We start from the raw sequence: 24,402 nt of genomic DNA, 5'->3' as shown, positions 1-24,402 counted from the left end.
TCAAAAGACTGGTCCATCAGGCCTTTGATAATTGCCAGAGACAGACTATAAGAACCCCATTATTTTTTTTACAAACATTTCTTCTTCCTAATACATAATAACAAAAGTTACAATTAAAAAGAAAGAAATCTTTAAGGATGAACCGCTTCCGTCCAGCAGAACTGCTGCTGGAGGTGAAAAAAACCCTTCCCCAAGGTCGCATGTGCCCCCTGGTGGCAACTGGAGGGGATGGCTTCAGGCAGGGCGGGTCCCAGGCCCAGCCTTTCCTCTTCAAGTCAGTGGTTCTCAAAGTGGGGTTCCAGGATCCAGCTTCACTTAGAAAGTCGTTAGAAACACAAATTTTTCAGGCTTTACGCCATACCTCCTAATTCAGAAACTGGGGGTGGAGCCCAGAAATTTCTGTTCAGAAACCACTCAGGCAGTTCTGGTGAACCCTCAAGTTTGAGAACTATTGTTTTAGGAAGAACAAACCTAGTTAATAACAGTTAATGTGTCATAATGCGCAGGCCTGACACTGACAGGGAAGGGAAAGGTGAGGAACCAATGTTGCTGAAGGCTCTGGGCCAGGCCCAACACATCTCAGAGAGGCCACGATCAGTCCCACCTCCCTCTCAACGCAAGATGTCTGAAGGCTACAGAGCTAGGGACAGAGGCAGAATGGACATCTCCCAGAGAAAAGCAGGCCAGGCTTCTTGGATGGGGCTTCAAAGGCCACACCATGTTGTCTGACATTAAGCCTGGGTTCTTAGGAGCGAGATCAGAGAAGTATAAGGACAGGGTGATTCCAGAACACTAACAAGCCCATCCTGAGGGGATATGACTTAAATCTCAGGCAAGGGCAAAGCAATTCAAAGCAACCACTGAGACAGGAATCAAGCAGGAACAAAGTAAGCCCGTGGAGGGAGGGAGGCAAGAAAACAAGGGGAGCTCCTCGGGTAGATGGAAGGAGATCTTTGAGACATTCATTTAACCAGATATCTTTCTGGGGGAAGTGCTTTCTAATTCAATTACTGTCCAAATGAAAGAGTCCCACATTGACTCAAAATACAGTGGGAAAATTGGGTCTGATTCCAACTTGGTGAAGAATGGATAGGACCCCAGCAGGTTCCTTGATGGAGAAGTGCTTGTTCTCGATACATCAGGCTGTGTAGAAGAAGTCTTTGCACCTGGCTAAGTCAAGTAGGAATTTAGTAGAGAAAAATCTGACATGGAAAACATGGTTTTAACAGAAACCAAAGACAGGCAGATGGGAAGGTGTCATGATAAATATGCCACTTCAAATATTCCCCTCCTAGAAACTTCTATTTTTACTGTCATCCTACTAGAACTATTATAGAGATGCTCATTTAGTTAAGATACATTATTTTGGATTACATGTCTAATTTATTCATTATCCTTATTTGAATGTTATTTATTGAACACCTATGTGGCATTGTTCTAGCTTCTGAAGTTACAGCAGTGAAAAGACAGGCAAAGTCTCTGCCCTCATAGAGCTTGCATTCTAAGAAGGTAAACAAAATAAGCAAAGTGTGTAAAGCTTAAGGGGTTCACCTCCAGCCTGCCCTTCATCAATTAGGCTCTTTTTCCCTCATTGATTTGAGAGAGAGAGGAAGGGAGAGACAGAAAGGGAAGAGAGTGAGAGAGAAGCATCAACTCGTGTTACTTAGTTGTTCTATTTAGCTATGCACTCATTGGCTGTTTCTCGTATGTGCCCTGACTAGGGGTCAAACCCATGACCTCTGATGTGCTAGGCTGACATCTTACCCACTGAACCACCCGACCAGGGCTTCAATTAAACTCTTAATTCTGAATTTTCGAAGCCTGAGCCATTGACTTTTTCTGAACTGGAAGCTCAGACAAGGGCTTCCAAACAATTAAAATGTAACCAAATCACCTGGAGATCTTGTTAAAATGTAGATTCAGGTTGGGGGCTTCTGGAGAAGAGGTCCCAGCTGCTGGCCCAAAGCAAAGTTGCAGACCACATACTTCTGAGGAGCTCTACTTAGGAGTCGGGCTGTGGGGCTCAAACTAGCCCAGGAACGGGAATTCTTAGCCAGGTGCCTGCCTCACCAGGCCCCCATGGCTGCAGCTCTGGGCTCCCGTCTGGGAGGCCCTGGATCATGTGCAGAGAGCACTTTTGTATCATTTCACCCAGTTATCATCATAACCCCTTCCAGCGCAAATACTACCTGTTTGGGGTGAGAAAACAGCACCTGCCTAGAGAGGCTGAGGGAGGTCACAGAGCGGGTGGTGGCGAAGCTGAGAGCAGACTCCCTTCCCTGTCTAGAGGGTTTTCCTATGCCACGGGGCTCTGCATGGCCTGGAGCAGACAAGAGCCATTACATGGGGCTGCCCTTGGGCACGTGCTGCTGGCCAGTGAGGAAGCCAGCTCAGCAGGAAGCGTCACTGAGCGTCACAGGCACCTGGGCATTTATAGGTCTCGGAGGCCCTTGAACCTGACGGGCCTAGCTACCAAGGCTCACTTGAAAACACTTTACTAGTTGAACTTACTGAATTGGTTTTGGGTAGGTTTCCATTTCATGGCTTTGGCTCCCTCTGGTATGGTGTCAAGTTTGCAGGATGCAACCCGACTGCAGCTGTTAGAAATGGTCAGCCCTCTCAGGTGCCTTGCCACAGTGGCCCAATTCATATATCGCTGGGTGAGCACGGGAACTGGGATGGTCAGAGAAAGGACTATTCCTTTCCGCCTGGCCAGGAGCCACGAGGAACTGTTTATTCCCATTTTATAGAACCTCTCAGGAAGACTGTCACAGAAAGAATGGACACACCTGAGTGCTACTTTCTTATGTCAAGTTGGGAGATGTCAATAAAAAGAGGTTATTCGGACAGTCAAAACATTCACCCTGCTCTTTAGGTAAATATTTAACCACCCAGAATGGTAAACACAGTTTTATGGTACGTAATCAACTATAATGTCCTAAGACACGGAACCATTTGTTGGTGGGTCTAAAGTAACAGACCACAGCTGGAGATTTCCTTCGTGGAAAGGAACGTGTCATTGAGAAGGCTCTAGGCAGACGCCTTTCGTCGGCAAAGGCAAAGGCCAAGCCAAGCCAAGCCAAGCTCTCCCCCGGGGAACTCTGCTTACACCTGGTGCGTCTGCAAGGGCCTGAATGGCTGAGCCTCAGGAAGGCTGTCCAGCAACAGGGACATAGGTGAGGTGCCAAGCGCAGAATTTTCAAAAACCGAAGCTAACATCGATCTTAACAATGGCCAAGCGAGGAAGACGGGCCACGAGAGGCAGCTGGTTTCTCAGAAAATGAAAGCAAACCCTCTAGAAACAAGGGAGGACCGGAAGGGATCGCCTTGGAGGTCAGTCAGTTCAGGTTCGGCGGTGGACAGGAAACCCAACAGGGGCTTGGTCACAGAGGGGGCCAACAAGATTCTGGAAAACGGGAAGGAAATTTGCTCTCAAGATTTTCTCACCAAGTACCTTCCAACCCCACCACCGATTCGATTTTTTAGGAAAGGAGGGTTATACCACAAATCAGGCTTGCTTCTAATCAGATACCAGAGAGAAAGAAAGGGGAAGGGAGAGGAAGGTGGGGTGGGGGGGCAGAGGAAAGAGGGAACGGGGGAGGGGAAGAGAACGAGAATGGATATTTCTAAGTAAGACTGGAACCGAAACCAACTTTGAGACCCTGGATGGCTTCATCCCAAATCCTGAGTCTGCTCCGGCCCCCAGGACATGGTCCCAGGACACACCCCGGAACACGGCCCCCAGGACGCCTCCCAGGACCCGGCCCTGATGGGGTGCCAAGATGGGGCGACAATAAGAGCAACAATCTAAGGGCCATTCAGAACAATCTAACTTGTGCCCTTCTGAAAAGTTAAAGAGGCAGAAAACTAGTTTTATCTGTAAGAAAATGTTTATTCTTTTGAACCCCACAGGAAAAAAAAAAAAAGAATGCAGCCAAGACCAAGTATTGAACGAAAATAGTGTCCCAAAAGGCAGCAAAATGGGGGAAACCTCAACACAGTCAGTGACAATTTTCCATGTTTTTGCACAAAGATGAAAAAAATCTATGACAATTCTGAGTAACACTTTCATGGTGACAATTACACAAGATGATTCAAAAATGCAGAATGGCAGCAACATGCACACCTGGCTAAAGCTAGAAGTTTATTTTATCCCAAAATAAGACCTGTGATTAAAAGGATGATTCTTTTGAATACTTCTATTTTGCTGACTTGCTTGTCCTACTTAATTTGCTTTAAATGAGACGTACATGCCAATTAACAGGACATTTTAGAAGAACTATGGCCTTCTAGAATCCATGGCAAGGAAGCAAAACCAATCTATTTGGTTTCTTAATTTTCCTAGTTTCCAAATACAATTTTGCTTTGCCCCTCCCTCTCCCACCCCTCCCCCCACCCACCCTGATTCTTAAACACTTCCAAAAGTTGCCAGTGCAAACACTTTTCTACCAATGTATAATATACACTTGAAACTGAAATCTTTGTGCAGAGTTTTGAGTTTAAAACTCTTAAAAAATAAAAAACGAGAAAACCCTCCTTGGCACAAGAGCTGAGGAATAGTCAAGTTTCTTTTAAATCGTCACACACAAGATGATGAAGGGTGGAGAGCACAGTCAAATGACATGAAATGAGAACAAAACGAAACAAAAACAAATACCTAGAACCGCAGCTTTTATTAGCTGTCATCGCAATCCCTCGTACACAAACCACCCAGAGCCCCTTTCCCAGGTGCTGGCCTCGAGACCATCCAGAACACTGTGGCGCTTTCTATGAAGGGAAACAGGAGAGGTGGCCGTGGTGGTGACGATAGCCCCGCTACCCACCAGTTTTACAGCAGGATCCGCAGTGAGCTTGATACAGACAGAAGAGAGAAGATGACAAAGGGGGAAAATAGTGTAAAATCATCAAGTTTCCTCTTGAAATGTCTTTTCCCAAGGCACTGTGAACAACACTGCCGCTAGCAATTTTCTAGGACTAAACCCACTGACGGCAATGCCAACATTCCAGACACAAGCCTGTTACAGTCTCAGCTGGCCTCATTGCCTGAGTCTCTCCTCTCGGCTTAAATGACACTCCTTGAATTTGTTTGGTGCTTAGGGGGAGGGGTACAAAGGTAATCGATTTTTGTTTTCTGTGATATCAAGAGTCATCTTGAATGCAGCTATACAATCAAAGCTGTGCTGCATTATTTAACTTTCACTCTAAAAACTAAACGTTTTCATTATCACCCCATGTGGATCCAATGTGCAGGTTTTGCTTTTAAGGACAAAACAAAACAAAATTAGAGACTGAGAAGCAAAAACCCTGCTTTTTTTTTTCTCTTCAAGAGGAAACTGTAAAATTACATAAAAGGCGAAATTGGCTACTTGAAATCCAAGAATGGTTTTAATGTATTGGCCAAGAAAAATAAACTGCAAGGTTCTGTGAGGTCTTCTAAAAATTTACAAGAAAAACCAATGGGCAGTTCTAATCAGACTTAGATGTTATCTTTCCCCCCCTTTTAAAAACGACAACATATACAGTCCCACAAAATACAATATAAACTTCTTGTTATCTTGACTGCCAGAGACGCTCCTTTGCAATGTAACCTGGTAACCAAATTGTTGGGCAAAACACAGCTGGTCTTCACTTCTTCAGGGGCTGGTAAACAGAGGCGTTGGGATCGAGTCCAGAGGGGCTGGTCTCCACAAATTTGGAAGAGTAGTGGGGGGAAACAGGGCTCAGGGGGCTGGTGGCGGCACTGTACGTTATGCTGGGCATGACAGCCATGACTTCGGCTATCTTCTGTTTTAGGTCCTTGATTTCCTGGTCTTTCTGAAGAATTTGTCCTGGAAAATCAAAGACCCACCATTAATGAGAATGGTAGGGCTAACCCAACACAATGCCCTCCTGGACCAATCCCCAGGGAACACGTGAAACTTAGTCAAGCAAAGAGGTTAATTTCTAAAAGCCACATTCTGAGCCTGGCAAGTCACCAGTGGCAGCCTAAGAGGGTGCTGATGGTGAACTATGGCTCTCCCTCTCGAGCTGCAAACTTTTTCTGGGAGGGTGGACCATCTGGGTGTCAGACCAAGGCATACAGAACTGAGGCCTCAGAAGCAGCCGCAACAATACACTCTGCCTCAAGGGTCTCTTCTAGAAAAGAAACGGAGCTCCGTGGCTGCTGCACTGGGGGGGCTCTCGAGGGACTCAGACGCCAGTGTGCAGTCAGCTCGAGACTTTAGCTTTAGCGACCCTCTCCCTCACCACACTTCATTTCCCAGCAACCGGCCCCTGACTGCCTCAGGGCCAGCCTGCTCTCTGCCTCTCCTGCTCTGTTTAACTCTTGAGGTTGTTGTTTCTACTTCCTCACAAAGCTTTCCTTAATCTTCCCTTTTATCTCCCACTTATCAGACCATACCTACCTCCCCCCCCCAACTCCTAGATTCTCAACACAGCCTCAATTTACCTGTCACTTTACTCTTTGTAATAATGATAATAATTACAGTAGCTAACACGTATGTGCCTGACACTGTTCTAAGTACTTCCATATACAAACTCATGCACTTATCACAACACCTCTATCAGATGGAAATTATTATCATCATCCATCTTAGAGATGAGGGATCTGAGGCTCAGAGAGGCCGAGTAGCAAACAGCTGGAATTCAAACCCATGCAGTCTGGCTCCAGAGCCTGCACTCCTCCCTCCCGCACCCTTTGTCTCTTGTGCCCATTCATTCAGGTGATGATTTGTGCCCATACCTCTCCACTGGACCGTGAGCTCCACGAGGGCAGAGAACACTGACTTTTCTCATTACTATATCCCTCGTGCCCAGCCCACTAGAAAACTGAGGCCCTGCAAATTATGTAACTTCCCCAAACTCATTCAATTAAAGGTAGAGCAGGATTTCAACCCAGGGCCACTCTGTTCCAAAGCCCACGCAATTTCCATCATTCTTTGAAGTTCCCTGGTCTGCTAGCTAGGGGAAGAACATTTAGGAGTAGTCCTTCAAAAACTTAAATGGCCTGACTGGGTGGTGGTGCAGTGGACAGAGCGTCGAACTGGGATGCGGAGGACCCAGGTTCGAGACCCCAAGGTCACCACCTTGAGCGCAGGCTCATCTGGTTTGAGCAAAGCTCACCAGCTTGGACCCAAGGTTGCTGGCTCGAGCAAGGGGTTACTCGGTCTGCTGAAGGCCCGCGGTCAAGGCACATATGAGAAAGCAATCAATGAACAACTAAGGTATCGCAACAAAAAACTGATTGATGCTTCTCATCTCTCTCCCTTCCTGTCTGTCTCTAACTATCCCTTTCTCTCACTCTCTGTCTCTGTCAATAAATAAATAAATGTGTTTGAACAGAAGGGAGATTAAAAAAAAACACAAATGCTTAGAAAAGAAAAAGATTGCATTGAGTTGCACTTGCATCCTATGGAAGATTAATATACTTAAAATGTAACTGAGCCTAGTGGCGTATTTTTAAAAAGGATGTAGTAGAGATGAAAGTCATTTTGGAATCAGGATGAATCAGATGACATAGGAAGGAGGAAGGAGGAAGAAGGAAAGCAATGGGTTTGCTTTGAATTACAGAGCTGGGTTATCATTAGCAAACGCAGCCTGACAGTGAAGGGAAGTCGTGGGGAAGGCAGTGGGCACAGAGCAGACTTCCTTCACGTCCTCTCAGCTTTAAGGAGGCATCAAAATCCTCCTTCCCTTTCACAACTAAATAAGCCTCAGATGAACAAAATACCTTACTGCATCTGATATATGAGTCACTGGACCTTCTTTTATGCAGACTTAAGTTTGGCTTCTTCAATCAGTAACACACACACACTCCTAGAGCTGTGAAAAAGACATTTCTTGCCTGACCTGTGGTGGCACAGTGGATTGCTGAGGTCACTGGTTCGAAACCCTGGGCTTGCCTGGTCAAGGCACATTCGGGAGTTGATGCTTCCTGTTCCTTACCCTCACCCCTTCTCTCGTTTCTCTAAAATGAATAAAGTCTTAAAAAAAAGAAAAAAACATTTCTCTCTGCTTCTTTGTCACGTTACAAAAGTTCCTGGGCTGACAAACCAAGCCCCCACTGGCTACTCTGAGACTGGATGCTGCTTCCCTGCAGGGGTCTCTTTCCAGTGTGCAAATCCAAGTAATCAGGGTGAGGCGGAGGTGCTGAGCCAAGCAGGCAAAACAGCAGTGTTTGATCAGAAGTTTGGCTTTAAAGCAAGACTCCCAGGAACCTTCTTTTTAAATGCCGTTCCCTGATAAGCCTGATTCTCAACTCCCTTCTCTTCTTGCTCTATCACTTGGGCCATCCCAAGCTACTCCCGTGGCTCCAATAACTTCTCCCAACTAAAACATCCCACACCCACCCACAGGGGTTTTTGGTCCTCTCTCTTGGGGGCTTAGGCCCCAAATTTCCAATGACTGATGATCAGTTTTTTGCCTAGGTGTCCAGGAAGCACCTCCAAATGAAAACATGTCACCACCTGCCTCCTGAGGAAATACATTCTAGTATGGCTTCATTCAGGGTCCTCCTGATCTCCCATCTGTCCCCCCAGGTCCCCCAACTCAAGGTCACTGGGCTGCTCACCTGGATGTTATCAGCACTTTCCTTCCTTCACTCACACTATTACCACACTTAACTGCCATTCTCTGTTCTTAGAATTCATCCTTCAAAGCCCACTCAGTGTCTCCTCCCTCATGAAGCCACCCCTGATCTCTCCTCTTGCCTTGCCTTTCAAGCCTCTGCCTCTGCCTAATGGCAGCGGGCCTTGCTGCTTGGCTTGCGCTCTCACAGGTCCACAGGGTCCAACTATTTTCATAATAATACTAAGATACTATGTGCCCTCTTCGCACTCATTCCCTCACAGGCATACAAGAGTCTTCCAGAAACAACATGGCAAGTTATAACATTAAATGTGAAACAGAGATGGGAATGGAACTATTAAATTTTTTTTTTGGAACTATCTTTTATTAAGCCAGAAACAAAAGAAATCTGCTAAATGTAAAACAACGCAACTTTTCTTATTAACATTTTTTGGGGAAAATAGTTATTTTTCACAAAAATATGATATTTACGTTAACAAGTAACACGTTTGTTATTTTAAGATGAATTAAGAAATAAATGTTTTAAGTTTTAATTTCTAAGAGGTAACTAACTATTGGTAGATATAATCCAGTTAAAAAAACCACCTACTGGCGAGTCACTGAGTGAAAGAGTCTGAGCACCACTGCCGGGACCCCCCACCACCACGCCCTGCTCCCCCGCTCCCCTTCAGCTTCGGGTACAATGCTTTACACAGAGTGAGTGGGAATGCTCTTTTAGTACTTGTTGAAATATTCTTTTCTTTCTACCAAGTCAATTGTTAAAATTTTTTTTCAGTAATCTCTTGGTGGCTAATCAATTTGTAAGACAAAATCCAAATTTCTTTTCATGAGTTCATATCATGCCTCTGTTCAAAAAAGCCTTCCAAAAGTGCCCCATGACACTCGGAATAAAGTCCAAAGTCCTTTGCATGGGCTACAAAGTCTGGCAGAATGCGGCTTCCGTTACTTCTGGGCCGACTCTTCCCATCACTTGGCTGCAGTCCTCATGGCAACCACACATGCTCCCTCTGCCGGAAGTGCTCTTCCCTGAGATTTATGTGACTCACTCATTCTCCTCCTTTCGGTCTCAGCCCAATGGCCACCTACTCAAAGGATTTTCCATGTTCACCAGTTTGAAGTAGTGGACACACACACACTCATAGGACACACACACACCTTGCCACTGCTTTAGTTTCTTCACTGCACAATCACTACCTGACAGACATTTGCTTGTCTTTGTCCCCTCAGGGAGTCTCACAGTGCCTGGCACATAGTAGTGCTCAGTAAACACCTGGTGAGTAGCCAGCCAGCTCCTGGACTCCCCTCCCACCACTCCCTCGTCTGTCTGTAACCTTTGTTCCAGCCAAGCAGAGCTAGCTGCCTCTGAACACACCCGCCCTCCTGGGTTCCCTGGCCTTGCACAAGCTGCTTCCTCTGTTTAGAGGCCTCTCCAGCCCTCAACCCCCCCCCCCTGCTTCACTGGGCTAAGCCTTTCTTTTTTTTTTTTTTTCTGAAGCTGGAAACGGAGAGGCAGGCAGACAGACTCCCACATGTGCCCGACCGGGATCCACCCGGCACGCCCACCAGGGGGCGATGCTCTGCCCACCAGGGGGCGATGCTCTGCCCATCCAGAGCATCGCTCTGTCCCGACCAGAGCCACTCTAGCGCCTGGGGCAGAGGCCAAGGAGCCATCCCCAGCACCCGGGCCAACTTTGCTCCAATGGAGCCTTGGCTGCGGGAGGGGAAGAGAGACAGAGAGGAAGGAGAGGGGGAGGGGTGGAGAAGCAGATGGGCACTTCTCCTGTGTGCCCTGGCCGGGAATCGAACCTGGGACTTCCACATGCCAGGCCGACGCTCTACCACTGAGCCAACCGGCCAGGGCAGGCTAAACCTTTCTTCTTACCACTCCAGACCTAGCTCAGACATCAGCTTTGCTGAGCCCTCTAACTTGCCAGATCGGCTTCGCGCCTGCCTCTTTCCACGTTCCCACAGACCTTGTCCGCATTGCGGCACTGGCACCTCTGGGGGACTCTGCAGGTCTCTAATTCTCCCACAACACTGTGAGCTCCGTGGGCACAGAAGCCCACACTGTTTTCTGTATGCCTTGTTCTTGACATGTTCTCACTTCAGGATATGTCTGTAAGAGTGAGTTAATGTGATGGTTCCTAAATGTCAATGTTGAACCACTTAAGGAGAAACGGAAATGCTCTCTGTGTCCCCTGCGTCCTCAGCCGCACCAGCTCCCCTGCGGCCCGCTGCTCCCCTACCTTGGGCAATCTCAAGCTGTCGCTTCGCGTCCCCCAGTGCGGAGAACAGGTCCAGCTTGATCCTGGTTTCTGCGCTCAGGCTGTTCTCCAGGTGCTGTGTTTTATCTTGCATGGCAGAGAGGGCTGACATTAACACCTCAGTGTCCTTCTCATTTTCCTTATACTTCCGAAGCTCCTAACAATATCATCAAAGCAGCAATGTTATAAGATAGTTTTGGCATCGATGTCTACAAATTAGCCTGAAATCACAAATAAAATCCCGCTATTACTGACCTGGCCTCTAGAACACAGAATGCTAGTAGTATTCTATGGTTCAGACCAAACCACTTAGAAGGCAAAATGTATTTACCTGGTGATGTGCACACAGGAAAACATTTTAGTAGATACATTTGACTATGTTGCGATTTTCTGTCTCCAAAAAATAAGACACCCTCTTGCAAGCCTAAGTCAGAACCAAAAGAACTCTTTCCCTGCTCTCAGATGAAAATATTGCTATAACACTGTAGTCAAATCTGCTAACTCTCCTCTCAACCTGCACTAAAAATCATAAAACTGTCATTTATTTAGACAGGGCAGAAGAAGTCCGTTTAAAACATCTGGTAATGTAGCCAATAAATATATGTATGTAAAATTTTAATTTCTTCATTTTAAGAATGGAATCCAAACTTATCACAGAGAATTAAAAAGTATATTAAAGTTCAAAGAAAATAAAAAAAACAAAAAAATCCCAACACTATGAAAAATGTAATATATATTTTGTCTTTTAAGTATCTGTATTTTTAACATAATTGAAATCAGTTTATGTACAGCTTTGTAGTTTTTAAAAAAACTAACATAATATCAAATGTTCTTTGAAAATATAACTTTTAATGGCTATATAATATTCCCATATATGCACCATAATTTAATAAATAAATCACTATTACTAAGATTGTTTCGGACCTGGCTGGGTAGCTAGGGCGTAGACCTAGCACACCAGTGGTTGAGGGTATGACCCCTGTTCAGGGCACCTACAAGAAGCAATCAATGAGGACACAACTAAATGGAACTAAGTGGAACAAGTTGATGCTTCTCTGTCTCTCTCATTTTCTTCCTCTCTATCCCACCCCTTCCTCTCTCTTTCTCCATCAAATCAATGGAGGAAAAAAAGATTGTTTCCATTTTTTTTTTTTGCAGGTATATACCACCATGATGAACATCTCTGTATCTCTATCATTGGTGAGATTTAAAAATATTTACCTTAGACTGGAGTCCTAAAAAAGGGAAATACTTAAAAAGTACATGATGCTGGTTTCTAGAAAGTTACACTGCCACCTGCAATGTATAAAGCCTACTGCACTGTGTGCCCATTCAGGTTGATATTATTTAAAAATTTGTTACTCATTTCACAGGAGATAAATGATACCCAAATTTAATCTATGTCTTTGGTGATTAATAAGAATATATTTGCATATTCTTATCAGACATTTATAGTTCTTCTGTGAATTAACTGTTCACATCTTTTGTCTATTTTTCTGTATATTTGAGCTTAGCACTTTTTATGAGTTACTCACATAGTGAGAGTGTTAATTCCTTATTTGCTGCAATATCTATGCCCTCCCCAATTGATTTTTCATTTATGTATTTTTTATTTTGTGATTTCTTCCATTATTTTTTGACTGCAGTGTAGTTTGTTACTTATTTAATTTTTTACATTAAATTTGTTTGGGTGACACTGGTTAATAAGACTATATAAGTTTCAATCTTATAATACATCATCTGTAAACTGCATTGTGTGCTCCTCCCCCCAAAGTTTAGTCTCCTTCCGTCACCTCTTCCATTATTTTTGTTTAGAAAATCTTCCCGTTTCAAGATCAAAAAAATTCTACTGTATTATCACTTAGTTTAAAACAAAACGCTGCTTTTTTCCCTGCATTCAACTCTTCATTGGAATTTCTTTCTGTGCAGTATGAGATGACCAGCCTGTTTTCCTTCACTGTTCGAATCCACTTCTGACACCACCTTGACTGCACTCTTTAGGCTTTGTCTCTAGGTCATCTGTTTCACTCCACTGACCTGCCAGTCATTTCTTACCAGTTCTACATGAATCAAATAACACATATTGTAACTCTATAATAGATTAGTGTCATACGTTCCCTTGAAGAGCCAATGCCAAATCCTTGGCTATGGTACACAGAGCCCCAGACTGGCTGTCCACAGCACTGGTAGCTCTCCCCACCGTGACTGCTCACAACTGCAATCTGGTGGCTCAGGGCCACCAGTTCCCTGGCGTGGGCAGAGGGTTAGGGCAAAAGAGACATATAAATTCCAAAGGACACAAATCAGGCCTATAACCTGAAAAACTGAGATGAAGCTATAATAAGTCAGATTCTAGTCTAAAACATGACAAGGGATCATCAGCATTCCTGGCTTGTATTAGACTTTGGCTAAGTTAAATATGACATGAACAAGCTGGAAAAGATTAGAGCTTCCTTTTGCCATACAGCGATCTTCAGATGCAATGAGATCTGCTTGTATTAAAAGGCACCATTTCCACATTATATCATGGACCACAAGTCAAACATTGAAGAGGAATTCAAGTACAAGAAAGTCTCTTGTACTCCCGTTACCTGAACTTTCAACTCCAGTTCTCGGATCTGGTCTTCTTTCACCTTCATGTCCATCGTGAGCTTCTTGCCCTCTGATTCTAATTCTCTGATCCGATTCCGTAAGGTTTCGGTACACTCTCCCCTTTTGAAAAAGAAGAGAAGGAAATAAGGGGCCTTAAGAGACTACAGGTTTACTCACATCGCAGGAATCATTCTCTTATAGTCCAGAGTCAGTCAGGTGTTAGCTTTTGGCTCAGTGTGCTCGTTCTTTCTATTCTTTGATAATTTTACCAGACTCTCTGAAGTAATTATCATTAACTGGATATATGTAATATGAACCAGGCACCAAGCTAGGTACTTTACCCATACTACCTTCTTTCTGGGGAAAGAGTATACTATCCCATTTTATTTTTATTTTTTTGTTGTTTTTTTGGTGCCGAGACCTGGGATCGTATCCCATTTTATTTTATTTTTGTAAGAGAGAGAGAGACAGACAAGAAGGGAGGGAGAGCGATGAAAAGCACCAACTCGTAGTTGTGTCACTTTAATTGTTCATTGATTGCTTCTCGGCTCAAGCGAGTGGCCATTAGATCATGTCTATGATCCCACACTCAAGTTGGTGACCCTGAGCTCAAGTTGGTGAGACTGTGCTCAAGCCAGATGAGCCCACTCTCAAGTCAGTGACCTCAGGGTTTCGACACCTGGTCTTCAGTATCCCAGGTTGACACTTAATCCACTGCGCCACCACTGGTCAGGCATCCCATTTTATAAATAAGAAAACCGAGAATACATAGATATAACTCTAGACCAAGGTCATTTAGTTTGTAGATCACAGAAGTAGAATAAGAACTGAAGTTTCCCAGCAAGCTTCCCACTAGGTCTTATGGCTTTAATCAATGCACACAAACTGAGCAAGAAAGAACCAGACATGCCCAGCAGGGGTCAGTGAGCCAAAATAAAAATCAGTTTTGAGGGAGTATGCATTGGGACGTTCACCTTTCTTTAAACATAAAGTTGCCACAGGTCTGGAGTAAACAGAAAAAGAAAGGAGCAGCACTTGGTGGCTCCTCAAGGCCATAACAAGAATAAACTGCAAAAGGTGATGGCAAAGGCTAGTCCAAAGCCAATGAACTGTTCAGGTTTCAGAAACTGCCTGACGGAGAAAGTAGGGGTCCTCTGCCTACCCAAAAATGTAGGTCCAGTAAGAGATTTAATGCTTTGGGATTTACTTAAGAATAAAAACCTCTACACAAGTGATGGCAAACAAGTACCACACCATCTAAGGATAGGGTCAAAACAAGTAAGCTCAACTGGAAACAAAAGGGATTTAGGGTAGAGATCAAAACTAATTTACTGATTCTCCGGCATAAGAAGCACCACACAATGTGGCTAAGGAACTGTTATAGCCTCCTCAGTGGATTTTTATTTATTTATTTACTTTTTAAAATTTTCTAAAGTTTGAAACGGGAGGTAGTCAGACAGACTCCCGCATGCGCCTGACCGGGATCCACCCGGCATGCCCACCAGGGGGCGATGCTCCACCCATCTGGAGCATCGCTCCACTGCAACCAGAGCCATTCCAGCGCCTGAGGCAGAGGCCATAGAGCCATCCTCAGCACCTGGGCCAACTTTGCTCCAATGGAGCCTCGCTGCAGGAGGGGAAGAGAGAGACAGAGAGGAAGGAGAGGGGGAGGGGTGGAGAAGCAGATGGGCACTTCTCCTGTGTGCCCTGGCCGGGAATCAAACCCGGGACTCCTGCATGCCAGGCCGACGCTCGGATTTTTTTTTTTAAAGGGCAGGTGCTGGATGAATTAACAACAGCACAAGCCATACCAGATCACTGTTCAGGAAAATCTGTAAGGGCTTCAGAAAGGCTTACCAATCTTTAAACAAATAACAAACAAAACCCCCACATTAGGTTAGGGTTAGGCAGACTGGAAAGGGTCTGTGCATCTGTACAGATGCTGAGGGGCCCAGTGAGCTCAGCCGTCTGCAGTACAGTCTGCTGGGGGAGGAGGCTCACTCAGGAGAGAGAGTTCTCTCCTGATGTTATTCCCTCAAAGGTAAAATGATGATCAATTACAATATTTCCCCATGTATAAGACACACCCTTTTATCTAAAAATTTGGGGTCTAACAACTGGGTGTGTCTTATACAGTGGTTGTGGCATTTCAAATGCCATAATGGAATTGAGGACGAGGCAATATATGAAGACAGTGATTTGTCATCAGACACAGATGAGGACAAACTAATGGATGGAAGTTTTAACAGTGATGAGGAGTTGTATGAATTTTATGATGAATAAAACTTGAGTTCAATAACTTTGTGTAATACATTTTCCCCCCAAATTTCAGGCCCTAAAATTAAGGTGCATCTTATACATGAGAGCATCTTATACATTGGGGAAATGTGGTATTCTGCCAGAACCCAAAGGAAGGCTATTAACACACCAAATACAAAAAACAAAAGTCAAGGAAGAATGCTAGTGGAATTATATCACATAGATATAAATTATTACAGAAACTTAAATGAATTATATAATAATAATAATTTACACTCACTCTGTATCTGTAAGCCTATAACTAACCCCACCCCAACTATGCAGATGACTTCAGTAGTCAAGGAAACAAAGAAAAGGCCCTGGCCATTTCGCTCAGGGGGAAGAAAGAGTGTTGGCCTAGCATGTGGATGTCCTGGGTTCGATTCCCAGTCAGAGCACACAGGAGAGGCGACCATCTACTCCCCCCCCCTCAACTCTCTCTCCTCCTCCCACAGCCATGGCTTGATTGGTTGGAGCAAATTGGCTCCAGGTGCTGAGGAGAGCTCTATGGAGCCTCCACCTCAGGTGCTAAAAATAGCTTGGTTGCGAGCATGGCCCCAGATGGGCAGAGCATCTCCCCTCCTCTCACTTGAAAAAGAAGAAAAAAAGAAAAAGGAATAAAACAAAGAAAAAAAAAAGCGGTAAAATGAAGTAGATCCCAAAAAGAAAGAAGCTCTTGCTGTCATTCAGAAGGCAGTTATATACCAGTTTTTGGAATATTAGCATACTTTTCAATGGTAAAGGAAGGAGTCCCTAATTTTCATCACTCCACAAATTCAATGATATCTAATGGAGACTTATGTTTCATTTTTTCCCCCTTTTCAGCTCATCTGATACTTTGGTGATATCCAACAAAGACATAAGCAGTTAGTACACAGTACTTGGGGAACCAAGGTTTTACCTTTCTTCCATTTTAAGATTAGAAACTCCAGAAACACATAGTTAAGTATAGGGAATAACGATAGCTCTATAAAGGAAACAAAATTCCAGACTGGTTATTCCAAAGTGTTTAGTAATTATTAGCCTTAAAAGAAAGTGATTAGTGCCCTGGCCAGATAGCTCAGCTGCTTAGAGCATCGACCTGATATGCCAAGGTTGTGGGTTCAAACCCCAGTCAGGGCACATACAGGAATCAACCAATGAATGCAAGAATAAGTGAAACAACAAATTGATGTGTTTTTCTCTCTGTGTCTCTCTCTACCCCATCCTCTCTCTCTCTAAAATCAATCAATACAAAATAAATAAATAAATAAAAATGAAAAAATAAAGTGACCAGAAACCCTTCACGAGTAGGATTTCGCCCCTGGTGTGGGAGTCACAGTGATTCCCTCAGCCCACTTTATGAATGAGGTCGCCAAAGCTGAAGGTGTTATAAGAGAACACAGCTTGCACAGAAGGAGTTTAAACCAGGTAATAAAACCGTACTTAAAAGCAATTCATCCGTGCATGGCTGTTGTATTTCCGATCCTGCCCAAGGCATCAAATTCCCAAGGCTGTCTTGGGACCAGGAAAGCCATTCACAGATTAACCACTTAGGTGACACGGACATACCTGGACGCAGCAGCAAACGCAACAGCCCGGGCAGCAGTGGCTTCTTCTAACTTCTTCCTTTTCTTCTCCTCCATTAACTGCTTTTCTACAAAGCTTCGGGCTTCCTGCTCTGCTTTTAGCTTTTTCTCCAGCTGGCTGATATTCTGCTTGTCTTTTTGCTTCACTTGCACAGCATTATGTAACCTATATGGAAATGATTGTTACACAGTTTTACAATTACAAATACACACTATAAACCCTGGAGGAACATGGCTCTTTTTTTTTATCATTTTAAGGCCACAGTAAAAAAGAGGTTTGACAGCAAATCATAAATGTCTACTCCCAGAGTGCCCAGGGAAAACACGTTGTCATTACTACTTAACAATTCCTAAATATCAATAAGCAAGTTGCCATACAAGATAGAGAATCAGACCTAGCATCTGCTCTATCTTCAGAAGTCAAATTGGACAAAAGGGTAAAACAAGTTTGTACCAGAAGGAAAGATAGCTGTAGGACAACTCACATACCCCAGAGCACCTTGTAAGAAGTTCAGTGTGGGAACAGCTGATGGAACCAGCCCCACTGACACTACGGTAAAGGGTGGGTGGGATAGCTTGGTTGCTTAGAGTGTGGTCCCAATATGCAAAGGTTGTGGGTTCAACACCCGGTTAGGGCACACACAGGAACAGATCGATGTTGATCTTTGTTACTCTCTCTTCCAAATTAATTTTAAAAAAGGTCTTTGCCTGAATATAATTATGCTGCAGCCTTTCCTTTCCAGCTATGAGATGTTTTTTCAAAGTATCCCAAAATAGCTTATAGAGAGAGTCACAGGCTGCTTCATTTCAGATAAAAATTTCAGCCCTCTGTTCCCTGCCTACCACCAACCCCTGCTTTACATATCAGTATGAGGTGAGTTTATCTAAATATATCAATAAGGGAGAGATGTTCTCTATGTATCAATTCGAGAGCCATCACATATATGGGTCAAAAGCAATGGAGAGGTTGTTTGCCTCTAATGCTTCAGCTTTTGAGTTACGTTCCTTAAAAATGTTGAAGGACTACTCTTTCAATGGGGCAAGCTGAGAAAACCCAAAGCCTATAACAGTAATCACTACTGCAGGCACACATTGCTTAGAGATTTTTTAAAAAAGGATAGTTTCAACTGGGGGAGGAAAAAAAAAAAGGCCAGACCCATATTGAGTCAAAAAGTAATTCCTGGGTGAATTAATAGAAAGCATAAGAATTCACACAGAAGAGCTGGCTCTCTGCCTGCCTCTTCAAAGAAAAAGTTCATGTCATTTTTTAGTTTTGTAAATCAAAAGAAATAGAATCTAATCCTCTGGAAGCTTTCACTCAAATGAATAACAGATACAAATTGCAGCAGACATACTTCTTGTCAACTTTATATTCTCACAGAAGCTCGGTAACTTTTTAAATTAAGAGAAGAAATCGTTAAATGAGAGAAAAAATAGCAATATTAATAAACTTGTTGAAATAAGTTCTTATAGATTTCATAACATGTTGACTATCTGGTACTAAATCAAATATTTTAAACATTTTATCAAAAACCGCCTCTGCGAGGTCCCTCTGTCATCATGAGTCTCGTGCTCCAAGCCCTGGCAACGAAAGGGCCAGGGAGGCCGCGCGGCTGGCCCAGGCCCACCAGGCACACGTACTTGTTCTGCAGCAGCTCGTTCTCCTGCCGGAGCTGGCCCATCTCTGAGCGGATCCCCCGCTCGGTGCTCGAGAGGGAGCTGATCTGACTGCGGAGCTCTTGTTCCACTTGCCTGCTGGCCTGCAGGTCAGCCTTTAACTTTTTAATGTCTTGCTCCAGCCTAGGAGAAGGAGGAACACAACATTTTCATCACAGAGAGGGCACTCACGGGCTCTGTGGAGACCCTGGCTGAAGTCCCAGCTCGCTGGGTGGATGGCCCAAGACCCCTCTGGCAGCTCCTGCCTGCAATTGGCTCTTTATGGAAAGCTTCTGCCTGGGTCCCCACCTCTTCCCACGGAGGGTAACTTTTGATTTCTCACAAATGTCTGTGAACACTGACAGGTGAAGATGGTGCTTGAGAGCACCTGAGCTGCTAACAGAGGAGGAGGGAAAGGCAGAGAAAGGGATGTTAGTAACTCCCACCCAGCTCAGGACCCACCTGCTTTTAGATATTCTGCTAGATCAGAATCTACTGTCTGAGATTCCATCCCAGCACAAGCCTAGAAGGAAACAGTGTCTGAGACCACCTCCTGAGACTGCTAGCAGTCTTGCTAAACGATGTTCACACTTGAGCTCATTAGAGTCAATGACAATGAAAAGCGGAACAAACAGCATGCTCTAAGAATCATTTAAAAAACTCCCATCTGTGAACAGAAGCCTATATTTTCTCTCAATTCCTTACTCCTATTCCGTCTATTTTATTTGTTATAGTAATACTTTCGTTTTAAGCAATATGTATTGGGGAACTATGAAAAACACATGTATGACTGGGAAATGTCAACAAAAGTGTAAAATCTAGCTTCTTTCTTCATGAGAAGACTTTACAATTTCACAAGGAAGGCCATGATTGAATACATGCTAGAAGGAATAACTAATATTTAAAGAGATCTTACGTACCAGGTACTGTTCTGTAATAGTATAAACTCTGACCTCATTCAGTCTGCACAACTTATGGCTAAGTGTAATGATCATTCCCATTTTTATAGATGAAGCAATCTAGAGTCGTTGGCCAGAAAGCTTCTGGCCAAGGTCACACAGGCAGGCTAGCTCCAGAGTCCACTCCGCACCAGCAGGGTGAACTGTAGTTATACCATCCATAGCACGCTGCGGGCAGAAGTGCCACATGAGTTGTGAGGAGAGAATATGGGCACTGAGCTGACCCTCGACAGCTGGGCAGGGTTTGGAGAAACAGAAAGGGAGGAGGAGGTGTTCTAAACAAACGAGAAAACATATCCAAAAGCTCAAGGACAGGAACAGCCATAGATATTTGAGGGACAGAGCAATCAGTCTGGCCTCTGAGGAAGGCCTGTACTCCAGGAACACAGGGAGAAAGCAGAGTAGGTTGGGTGGATGGAACTTGGGACGGCTGTCGTGTTGAGACTCAGAAGACCCCTTTCCCTACAAATTCACAGGCAGGCAAAAATCAGCTTGCTCTGATGAGACTTATGCGCTTCACCAATACAACATACCAACAGAACCAGATTTCCGGAAGGTAATGGCGATCTCTCCTTGGGCCTGCCAGCTGCACAGACTAAGTTCTGACAAATATGTTTGATAGAGCACTAACTCCCCAGGGCCCACCAGTCATCAATACTTACTAAATATATAGAAAACCAAAGAGAAGCCTTATTTACTTATCTACCTTTAGCCGACTGAAACAAAATCTCAAAAACAAAAAGTCACATAACATTGAAGGCCATCTCCCAGGCACGGTAGTCAGTCTTGCTGTCCAGTGACCAGGAGCAGACTGGAGACCTTGTGTTCCAGCAGCTCTGTCGGGTCTCCTGACACAGCTCGCTCCCCAGGGAAGGGTCACAAGTCAACATCACGCCACACTTTCCCTATTGACAGGGTTATTCCAGTTGAACGTCCTCCCGGAACTGCTCTAAACAATTACAGACAGGTATTTATACCATCCCACCCCGATCCTCATTCACCCAAAGTAACCCAAGGAATCTTTTGAAAAACAGGTCAATGCTGTCAGGTTATCCCCATTAAGAAGTTTGGCTGAAAAACATGTTAGGTAATTTATCTTTCTCGAGAAGTTGATTTCACAGTCGGAGGATTGCATTTTCAGTAGAAAGGGTGAATTTTAAGATGAGAATAGGGACTTAGCACGGTTTAGTAATGGCTTTAGGATCAGGATCCTAGACTCAGCTCTGGTGCCAACTCTGTGACCCTGGACAAGGCACATAACCTTCTAGGACTCAGTTTCCCCATCTGAGGCTAATGATCTCTAAAGTTCCTCCCAGTATGGCTAGAGTTTCTAGGCCTGACACACTTACCACTGGCTGCTGATCCGTGTCCTCAGATTAGCAACCTAAGCTGTATCCTCGGCAGAGGCACAGGAATCAAGTTCCACTCAACCAGCCAACTGGGGGAACGCATGTACCACATTGGGAATGAAAGAAAAATTAAATCTGCACCAGCTAGAGGTCAGTAATTTGCAATGACTACTTTTTTGCATTTTTTTAATTGACAACTTTCCTGTCATAAACTAATAACAACCATGCATATTCTGAATTAAATCCTAGAGCTCCTTGAAAAATATAAAAACCTAAAGAGTTAATGCAATTATAAGAGCAAAAAGTGCAAAATATCTACAGTATAACTTCTAAAGACCACAGAATACTAAACATCTTTTTTTTATGCAGAACTATGAAAATTTTGTCAAAGACAAAAATATAGCAGCACAAAACAACAAAAACAAAATGATGTTATAAGTTGTACACCTAAGATTTTGTGTACAACTTTTGTGGATGTGTGTTATAATTCAATAAAAAGTTTATTTTCAAAAATAATTTCACAAAGCATAGAAAGAAATGCTTCAGGATTTTCGTAACTGCTACCATTAATTTTGTAAAACTCTGAATTACTGTCTCCCAAACAGCTGCAGCAAACCTGGGAGCCAGCACCAGTGTTCCCAGTTTAAAAAGCACCGATCTATACAGTCGCACTGCACTATGACATGTAAGGTAACTCAAAGTGCTAACTGGTCAATTCTGAGTAACTTTCAAAATTTATGAGGGGAAGTTTTTCATTGTCTTGCTACAGAAAGCACTAATTTAACCTTAAAGGTTCACTATATTTTAAACCTGACTGAGGTAGGTGCTTAAAATGAGTTACAATCCTTTGTTAGATTTATTTTTTATTGTAAAGGTGATACCCAGTCAATATAAAAGACAAAAACATCAAAAAACTTCACACAACAACAAATATAAAGAATAAAATTATAAATAACTAAAATAATCTTCTCATCCAGACAGAACCACTCACTATTCACATTTGGTTTACTGAATTTCCCCATGTATAAGACGCTCCCATGTATAAAATGCACCTTAATTTGGGGGCCTGAAATTTGAAAAAAAAAAAAAAAAGAGTATTATATAGTTATTGAAGTCAAGTTATATTTATCATAAAATTCATACAACTCCTCATCACTGTCAAAACTCCCATCCAGCCTGACCAGGCGGTGGCACAGTGGATAGAGTGTTGGACGGGGATGCGGAGGACCCAGGTTTGAGACTCCAAGGTCGCCAGCTGGAGCGCAGGCTCATCTGGTTTGAGCAAGGCTCACCAGCTTGGACCCAAGGTCGCTGGCTTGAGCAAGGGGTCACTCGGTCTGCTGTAGGCCCACGGTCAAGGCACATATGAGAAAGCAATCAATGAACAACTAAGGTGTCACAACAAAAAACTGATGATTGATGCTTCTCATCTCTCTCCATTCCTGTCTGTCTGTCCCTATCTATCCCTCTCTCTGACTCTCTCTCTGTCTCTGTAAAAGAAGAAAAACAAAACAAAACAAAAAAAAACACCTCCCATCCATTAGCTTGTCCTCATCTATGTCTGATGACAAATCACTGTCTTGATATATTGCCTCATCCTCAGTTCCACCTATGGCATTTGAAATGCCACAACCCCAGTTTTTAGACCCCAAGTTTTTCAGAAAAGGGTGTATCTATTACACAGGAAATACGGTACTTCTTTTCTGTATGTCTTTTTTCCTTTCTCTTTCTTCACACATGTAAATATTCTTAATACTGGTAAGAGTGTACCACATACACAGTTTACATATCTTAAGCACCTTCCCAAACCATTAGAAAATTTTCATAAACAATGGGATTGCTGCATAATATTCCATTGTTTCAATATACTATACAATCCTATTTTCTAAGATCTAGCTCAGTTTTTGCATATGCTCATTAAAAAGTGCATGCATGGGTTTAAAAATAATTATGTGAGTCAGTAAATTGAATTGAATCAAGCCAGTCAAGTGCCAGGGGCATTTATTAAATAGATAACTACTACTTGTCTTAAAGATATACTTAACCCTTTGGTGCTGAAGGTCAATACTTACTAGGTAAAAATACAGATATACAGTATTTAATTTTAGTAAAAAAAGCTTTATATTTTAATAATCTCCAAAAGAATAAAGCTCAAACATTAGCCTTTCAGGCAGGGTGCATCAAGAAGTACTGATTAAATGGTGTTAAGAGGTTAATGCAAAATCTTCAAATGTATTCATGAGATTTAAAATGTCAATAGCTGCAACCTAAATTAGAAGCAAATGGTCAGGAAGAACATGAGGCAGAAGTAATAGTTTATAACCCTAGAACTCATTTCAGTAAATAGAGATCAAAAGAAAGGAGGAAAATTCATCCATGAACTCATACCCATTTTATGGAGCTATAGCCTCCTTTTGTCCTGACCAGTTTGCTCAGTAGTAGAGCATCAGCCTGGCGTGTGGATGTCCCGGATTTGATTCCCAGTCAGGCCATACAGGAGAAACGACCATCTGCTTCTCCATCCCTCCCCCTCTCCCTTCTCTCTCTCTCTTTCTCTCTCTCTCTCTCTCTTCCCCTCCTGCAACCACGGCTCAGTTGGAGCAAGCTGGATCCAGGCGCTGAGGATGGCTCCATGGTGCTAAAATAGCTTGGTTGACGAGCAATGGAGCAACGGCCCCAGATGGGCAGAGCATCGCCCCATAGAGGGCTTGCTGAGTGTATCCCGTTTGGGGCACATGCGGGAGTCTGCCCTCCCCATTTCTCACTTAAGAGAAATTAAGCCTGACCAGGCGGTGGCGCAGTGGATAGACTGGGATGTGGAGGACCCAAGTTCAAGACCCCAGCTTGAGTGCGGGCTCATCTGGTTTGAGCAAGGCTCACCAGCTTGAGCCCAAGGTCACTGGCTCGAGCAAGGGGTCACTCGGTCTGCTGTAGCCCCCGGTTAAGGCACATATGAGAAATCAATCAATGAACAACTAAAGAACCGCAACAAAAAATTGATGTTTCTCATCTCTCTCCCTTCCTGTCCGTCTGTCCCTCTCTCTGACTGTCTCTGCCACAAGAAAAAAAAATCCTCCTTTCTTCCCTACACAATAGAAGACTAAGGGGTAAAAGGAAATTTCCTACAGAA

General features: G+C 43.7%; 1 protein-coding gene across 2 annotated transcripts in view; it reads right to left on the bottom strand.

Annotated features, from left to right (window-relative positions):
* Window positions 1-5,470: 5,470 nt before the first annotated feature.
* MACO1 (macoilin 1) overlaps window positions 5,471-24,402 on the bottom strand; it is a 63,479-nt gene continuing 44,547 nt past the window's right edge. For both annotated transcript variants that reach the window (XM_066375465.1, XM_066375466.1), the window contains 5 exons: window positions 18,950-19,108; window positions 17,292-17,474; window positions 13,442-13,562; window positions 10,833-11,007; window positions 5,471-5,828 (listed from right to left, as the gene is read on the bottom strand). In XM_066375465.1, coding sequence (XP_066231562.1) covers window positions 5,626-5,828; window positions 10,833-11,007; window positions 13,442-13,562; window positions 17,292-17,474; window positions 18,950-19,108 — 841 coding nt within the window. In that variant the 3' untranslated portion in view covers window positions 5,471-5,625. The remainder of the gene's footprint in view (window positions 5,829-10,832; window positions 11,008-13,441; window positions 13,563-17,291; window positions 17,475-18,949; window positions 19,109-24,402) is intronic.

This window comes from Saccopteryx leptura, chromosome 3 (assembly GCF_036850995.1).
Source record: "Saccopteryx leptura isolate mSacLep1 chromosome 3, mSacLep1_pri_phased_curated, whole genome shotgun sequence".
NCBI classification, from domain to species: domain Eukaryota; kingdom Metazoa; phylum Chordata; class Mammalia; order Chiroptera; family Emballonuridae; genus Saccopteryx; species Saccopteryx leptura.
Note: the sequence above shows the minus strand (reverse complement) of the source record. Positions and strands in the feature narration are given on the sequence as shown.